This window comes from Camponotus floridanus, unplaced genomic scaffold (genome assembly GCF_003227725.1).
Source record: "Camponotus floridanus strain SB8 unplaced genomic scaffold, Cflo_v7.5 scaffold191, whole genome shotgun sequence".
Lineage (NCBI taxonomy): Eukaryota > Metazoa > Arthropoda > Insecta > Hymenoptera > Formicidae > Camponotus > Camponotus floridanus.
This window is the reverse complement of record NW_020229316.1, coordinates 42,937-50,386: the sequence shown is the minus strand read 5'-3', so window position 1 is coordinate 50,386 and position 7,450 is coordinate 42,937. Positions and strand designations below refer to the sequence as shown.

The 7,450-nt window shown below is 44.0% G+C and overlaps 2 protein-coding genes across 2 annotated transcripts; one reads left to right on the top strand and one right to left on the bottom strand.

Annotated features, from left to right (window-relative positions):
- Positions 1-1,044: 1,044 nt before the first annotated feature.
- LOC112637672 (histone-lysine N-methyltransferase SETMAR-like) lies at positions 1,045-1,851 on the top strand. The gene has a single exon (XM_025407882.1). The coding sequence runs from the start codon at positions 1,045-1,047 to the stop codon at positions 1,849-1,851; it is 807 nt and encodes a 268-aa protein (XP_025263667.1).
- A 4,328-nt stretch (positions 1,852-6,179) lies between these two features.
- On the bottom strand, positions 6,180-7,230 carry LOC112637671 (protein NYNRIN-like). Its single transcript, XM_025407881.1, has 2 exons — positions 6,439-7,230; positions 6,180-6,383 (listed from the first exon to the last, which is right to left on the bottom strand). The coding sequence occupies exons 1-2, from the start codon at positions 7,228-7,230 to the stop codon at positions 6,180-6,182; spliced, it is 996 nt and encodes a 331-aa protein (XP_025263666.1).
- Positions 7,231-7,450: the final 220 nt, after the last annotated feature.

Genomic DNA, 7,450 nt, shown 5'->3' with positions numbered 1-7,450 from the left:
ATATATACATATATATGATGACACTTGAACAGACCTTTATGTCATTTTTCTTTAATTTCTAAAATTTCTTTATTTTTCTAGATATTTGTAATAATATTTATTCATATATAATGTAACGTTTATATTAATGATTTCATTTTATAAAATTAATTTAGAAAATCGCTAGATGCTAAAATTTATATTAATTTTCATTGTACATACTTATATATCCAATAATATATAATTATATACACATATTTTTATCAAGGCATTATCGATTTATACTATCACCTTCAGAATTTGTGTTAAAAATATAACAATAATCGAAAAAAAATTTGATAAGGTTATAGATAAAAGATTTTATATAATTTCTACGACTAATATTTAATAACTGTAAAGAAACAATATTTTTACCTTTTCTGAAGTACAAACATTAATAAAACTTTAATAATATCGGCAAATTTTTGAAAAAAAGATTAAGTTACGATAAAATTAAAGAAAAGTAATCTAACCTATCATGAAAGAATCAAATTGTTAGGCACAAAATTGTTTCAACAATTGCAAAGAGCTACACTTTTACTTGTATTATTTGCTAAGAGTAGCCGTTATAAGTTTTTATTGACTCTTGTTAACCTATTGATTGATTTTCTTTTTAATATTGGGTTGGGGAAAAAGTTTCTTCGTATTTTCCGGCAGACGGAATTAGAATCGCATAACCTTGATAATATTAATCGGATCTGTCAATACTTTGTGTGCGTTTGAAAGGTGACATATCATAAAGAAAAAGTAGCAAAAAGATATTTGATATTTATCTATTCAGTTAAAAGTTATTGCATCTTGAAAATGAGTGAAGAGAAAGAAGAAATTCGATACATTTTAAAATTTTATTTTAAAAAAGGGAAGAATGCAACTCAGGCAGCTAAAAAAATTTGTGATGTTTATGGACATGATGCTGTATCAATACGTGTTGCACAAAGCTGGTTCAAGCGTTTTCAATCTGGAAATTTTAACGTCAAAGATGCACCTCGCTCTGGTCGACCGATCACTGAAAAAGTCGATGAAATTATGGAAATAATTGAACAAGACCGGCATATTAGCAGTCACGAAATCGGTAAGCAACTGAACATCGACCACAAAACAGTTTTAAACCATTTGCAGAAAGCTGGATACAAAAAAAAGCTCGATGTTTGGGTGCCACATGATTTAACAGTCAAAAATTTAATGGATCGATTTTCTATCTGCGAATCATTGTTAAAACGAAACGACATCGAACCATTTTTGAAACGGCTCATAATAGACGATGAAAAATGGATCACGTATGACAATAATGTACGAAAAAGATCGTGGACAAAGCAAAATGAAGTTCCGCAAACTGTGGCAAAGCCAAAATTGACGCCAAGAAAAGTGATGCTGAGTGTGTGGTGGGATTACAAAGGAATCGTTCACTACGAGCTGCTGCCGTCCGGTCAAACAATTGATTCTAACCTTTACTGTCAACAACTGGAAAGATTACGCCAGGCAATTGAGAAAACGCGACCAGAATTGATCAATAGGAAAGGCGTCGTCTTTCATCACGACAACGCGAGACCTCATGTATCTATAGCGACTCGTCAAAAATTAAGAGAACTTGGTTGGAAAGTTTTGATGCACCCACCTTATAGTCCTGACCTTGCACCATCAGACTACCATTTATTTCGATCTCTACAGAACTCTCTTAATGGTACGAAGTTGGCTTCAAGAGAGGCCTGTGAAAATCACTTGTCACAGTTTTTCGCCCAGAAATCACATAAGTTCTACAGTGACGGGATTATGGTTTTACCTCAAAGATGGCAAAAGGTGGTCGAACAAAACGGCACATATTTAATTTCATAAGCTTCATTTCAAATATGAATAAAATTTGTTTCATTTTTACAATAAAATACGAAGAAACTTTTTCCCCAACCCAATATATATATTTATTTTTATACAAGATGTCTTAAAAAAAATTAAAAAATAGATTTTATAATATACATAAAACTACATCATATTTAATATATATATATATATATATATATATATATATATATTAAAAAATTATATATATATTTTGAGGGAAAATTTTTATAAATTATTTATTATAAGGGTATTTTTTTATTAAACGTTTTGTTGCATACAAGGTGGAATATTTTTTATGTACTTGGCGTATTTTTTTTACCTTTGTAAGGTTTTCTTTCGAAGGATTTCACATCTTTTTGTAAAATTTATTTATATAGCTTTTCTGCAAAAAATATATATGCATTTTTAGCATTTCTAGGCCAACTACACTTTTGTACTACTAAATCATTTATTAATTGCCATCCAGTATATTACTATATATTATACGTCAAAATTATTGATTTAATTAAGATTTTATCATTACATATATACTATTATATACATTACATATTTACTATTTTCATTATTATTGCATTATTATTTATTATAAAATAAAATTTTGTTTCACATATGGAGAATCAAAGAAAATTTTAGAAGTTCAGATTTAATTAAAATAAAACATGCTGCAATTCTGTCATTGTATTAGAGTGTTCTAAACAAAATGAAATTTAAAGTGAAATTTAGCCATTACTAGGTTTAAAGAGAAAAAAAAGTTAAAAATTCGAAAACTTAAATAGATATACACATACACACACACACACACACACGTTTGTGCGTATGTGTGTAGAAATTCACATATTTGACTGCGCAACCATAATTATAGTTACATAGACATTTATTACATTCGCCTGCATAGACACAAATATAGTTACGCAGAAATATTCCCTACATGTATAATGATAATTATATATATATATATATATATATATATATATATATATATATATACATTGCGACGCTTTTTCAATTCTAATTTTTATTCTCGCGGGGGAGCGGAAGCGCCGTCAAAAACACAAGGGTTTTGGTGTACTCGCGATCGGCGGGACAGGGATGGAGGGTGTCCGCGCGCGAGCCGCGGCGGAGCGAAGGCCGTCTCGTTACCTCAGAACTGGGCGCCAGGTACGGTCTCTCACGTACCAGTTTTCACAAATTCTTCGAAAAGCGCGAAAGAATACGACAGCCCGCTTCGCCACGGGCTGGCTAGCTCGCCTAACGGTAGAAGGGCGGGGTTTGAAAGAAAAAGTTAATTGATTGAGCGAGCTTACTAAATTGACAGACAAAGACGGACACAGAAATTACGGACGATCGCCAGCCAAATAAAGAACGCGAGATTTAATAAAAATAAATAACAGATTTATTTAGAGAGAAAATAATAAGAGGAGTGTTTAACAAAAAGAAGTAAAAATCGATACAAAATGGAAACAGAAATAATGCACTAGCCATGAACGGACAATAAATCTCGAAACGCTAGAAAAACGCGCGATATTCTAAGTCGGTCTAACAAAGAGCGTCTATTACGGAAGCTTCCTGAAGTCGAAGCTCCTGAGAACAATAATTTCTATACGGAACTTTGATAATTCGAATTCTCGATAACGGTCGTACGCGAGAGAGAGAGAGCGATAGTGCCTGCCTATCAGTCGCAGCTTCGACAGCCTCGCGGAGATCTTACTAATTAGCTGCGTATCTCGCAATTTCCTCCGAGCGTACTCGAAGTCGACAACCCAGAAATAAGACGGCCGATTAGTTACGCAATAAGCGAAAAGATACTAGTTTCGCGAGGAGAGATCTCGCATACGACTGGCGGACGATACCGGCGAAGTTCGATAGCCGGCGGCGGTCGGAGATTTTTCCGCCTTTTTCTGCGACGCTCGCAACTTAACTATTTCTGGCAATCGGGGCGATGCGACAATGTCGTGTCACACCCCCGATACCTTCGACAGCGTGAGAATTAATTATCTTCTCGTCTCAAGGTAATAAGGAAGGCCGGGCGACAGTCCTGCACCGCGCCTCTTTCGATAGCCGCAATATTTGCCAGGAATTTCCTGACCTCAGATCTCGCTACTTAGAATCGTGCGATACTCGCACACCGCGACAATTTCGGGGAATTACGTTTTTTTTTCGAGACGACCAACTCACACGCACACAATGGACGCGACAATAATACGCAGTTTCGCGCAATATTCACGAACGACAATTAGATTACACGAAGACTCATTACTCACGACCAACTACGTTCCACAGGCTCGCTCTGAGACATTTTTCAGAGGTGCGAGACGCGGCTTCGACAACCAAACGACAGCCCGTGCGAACTACGCATTTCTCGCGATTTACGACGCACGCGGTCGATATCCAACGGTCGAATGCTACGCGTATTACGCACCCTGACACCCGGAGAGAGACGAAGATTACCCTACGATACGCACTTCCGTCGCCCGTGTCCGCGCTTCCTCGGTCGCTTATCTCCGGTCGCCCGAAATCCACAAAATTCGACCGACTCGGCAGAAGGCTCGAGCGGTCGCGATAAATGCCGTAATGGCGACGGCGATAGAACGGCCGGCGAGCGGATACAATCACGCTCGCGGAGTACCAAAATTACGTGGGCAACCTCACCGACGAAGGCTTCTCCCGGCTGCGGGGATGATCCTCGGTCTCGTCCTTCACGGTCTGTCTCGTCTCAAGAGCACACAGAACAATCTTCTTGACTGGTTCAGTCGAGCGGCCGCGACAGAGTGATCCCTGGATCTCGCGATCCAGGGTCGATAGCGGGGTCGTTGGCCGCGCAGGGAGATGCGCGGACCCCCGGCCAATTAACGGCCGACACGCGCGAGGTCCTGGCGCCTCGCGCGCCATGCGAAGCATTATCGCGCCCCGCGCGAAATAGCGCCAAACTTGAACGCTGTCGCGGGCCCTTTTATGGCCCGGATGAGGTCCTTCCCGGACGTATCCTCTCCAGGAGGATGGCTGTCGCAGCGGCTGTCATTCCCGGCTGTCGAGGGGAGGCCATGCCGCTCTCCCCTGTCCGGATTCACGATGCCGGGCTTTCCGGGACAGGATCCTCCGCTCTTATGAAGGTCCCTCGGCTGTCGTTCTTAGCTGTCGTGAGGAGACGTGGTGCTGCTCTCCCCTGGTCTTCGGTGTTCGGTGGTGAGGTGCCTCAGACTCGACGCAATTAAAAAAAAATACAAAAAAAACAATTAATCGGATACACAATTACACTAATTCGCTCGTCTCTCCGGGGAGTACAGTAGCTCTCTCTCTCTCTCTCTCTTGACCTTTGGCGCGGCCACTCGACTCGCGCCCCGTCAAAATTGCCGGGGCGGATAGACGTGACGGGACGGCCACGTCACATCCCCCCATGCCAAGAGAGAGCCCATCGGCTTCGACTACCCACGGCGGCCGCTAATGTGGACCGCACTGTCCGCTCACCCCCGTTCGGGCGGCCGAAATCCCCGGAGTCGAGGAAGCACGATAAAGAACAGACAAAACAATCAAACAAAAAAAAAATTAACTTTAGATACGGAAGTGGTTTCAATAATTACTAGGGAGCCGTTTAACCCGGCCTCTCTCGAGCTTACGTCGCGATATTGTCTCTCGTTAGGGTTCTGGGCCCGTTCTACCGCGTTTTACGTCGCGCGAGAGTTACGGGGCGACTGCCCCGTCGTCTACGCTAACCTTAGGGGGAGTTAGGTGAACCGGAAGAAAGAAAGAAAAATACGAAGATAACGCCGAATACAAATTGAGAGAATAAGTTTATTAAGGAGCCTACTTTACATGCCCCTCGCCTGTTAAACAGGGGGGTCGATAGCCCTGGAGGTGGCCCGCAGGCAACGCGGCGACAGCCTTATCAATAGGGGCTCGGGCGGCCATTCTTTCGCGCCTGGCGACTTCCCGAGGAGCGGGGCCGGTCATGGCCCTTCCCTTCTTTATAGGAGCCCTGTGCCCTCCATCCCTCACGGCAACGGGGGCACGCCTTTATTGTGACCCCCGGAGTCCCGCAGCGAAAACAGAAGAGCCTCTTCTCTTCCGTGGGGCACGCACTGGCTACGTGCCTCCTGGAACCGCAGTTCCAGCAGCCTCGACGCCGACGCGGAACTGGGAATGAGGTGGAGGGCCCGGCGGTTGGACTTAGGTTCTCCCGGCCGGCGGGGAAGATCTCCCGCACCTCCGGGGACGTAGAGTCCGGTTCGGGGTGTCGGGGTGACACTTGCACCGCCACCTCACTTCGGCTCCCGACAGCCACTTGGGACCCAGCGTCCCTCGTCGCCACGACAGCCTGTATCCCGATTTCAAGCTGGGCCGGGAAACGGACCGGGATCGCGCACTATCGCGCCTCTGGTAGTGGTGCGGCTCTCCATTATTCTTCGGGCCTCCTCGGCTAGCGCCGTCCAGAAACCTGGACGCGCCTCGTCGACAGCCTCGAATATGTCCCTGTATTGCTCCAGGAACCTGCGAGACATCGTCGCTTCTCTTTCTCTCTTTTCGTTAATTCCCTAAGGGAAGGGTAGGAGGTGGTACATTATACAATTTTAAATCTTTTATATGCACCTTACCTAACGATCTACCCGCGTCATCACGTAACTCATAAACCACGGGCGATAATATTTTCGCGATAGTAAACGGACCGTGGAATTTTGTCGCTAATTTAGCCGATATGTTCTGAGCGGCCGACGACAAGATATGTTGCCGCTTCAGAACTCGCTCGCCAATCGCAAAACGTTGATCTCTCCTTCGCAGATTATAGTATCGCGACTGCTTTTCATGCGCAGCTTCTAAATTTTCGATTATCCATTCGCGTAAAGCTTTTATCCTCTCCATGCGTTCCTTCCAATTCGCGGGATTCGTCTCTGCGACCTCGACAGCCTGCTCGTGCCTTCCACGCACGGTATTTATCGGCTGTGGTTCCCTACCAAAATTTAAAAACGCAGGGGTTGCCTGTAGCGAAGTATGATACGCCGTATTGTACGCGAATCTGAACTCAGTCAAGTGTAGGTCCCACTCGCGGTGATCGCTTTCAAGAAAGGCCGTTATCATAGTCTTAATCACTCTATTGACGCGTTCCACAGGGTTTGCCTGAGGATGGTACGGAGGCACGGTCGTATGAGTTATGCCGTGCTCCTCCGCAAAAGCCTGCAGTTCGCGGTTAATGAATTCCGTGCCGTTATCCGTCAGAAGCACTCGCGGCGCGCCCCACCGATTCACGATCAATTCCGTCAAGAGCTCGCGGATCTTTTTGCCGGTCGCTTTTCGCAGGGGGCAACACTCAATCCACTTAGTAAACAGGTCTTGCACGACCAAGATATATGCGTTCCCGCTCTTACTCGGCGGAAACGGCCCCATAATATCCGTGGCGACCACCGTCCACGGAGTTTCGACAGGCCCTACGCCCCATCAAACCCATCGGCAAATTCTGTTCCACCTTAGTCCGTTGGCAAACATCGCAATGTCGTACGTAACCGGCAATTTCTTTAAACATTCGCGGCCAGAAATAACGCGTCGCTACCCGTTGATAAGTTTTCTCCACTCCGAGATGACCGGCTTGTGGAGTATCGTGAGCCTC

Bases quoted from the DNA above. Each gene is read 5' to 3' on its own strand.
- LOC112637672 (XM_025407882.1), top strand. From the start codon at position 1,045: ATGGAAATAATTGAACAAGACCGGCATATTAGCAGTCACGAAATCGGT.
- LOC112637671 (XM_025407881.1), bottom strand. From the start codon at position 7,230: ATGGGGCCGTTTCCGCCGAGTAAGAGCGGGAACGCATATATCTTGGTC. The intron at 6,384-6,438 runs GTGCATATAAAA...CCCTTCCCTTAG, and splicing joins CGGGTAGATCGTTAGGTAAG to GGAATTAACGAAAAGAGAGA.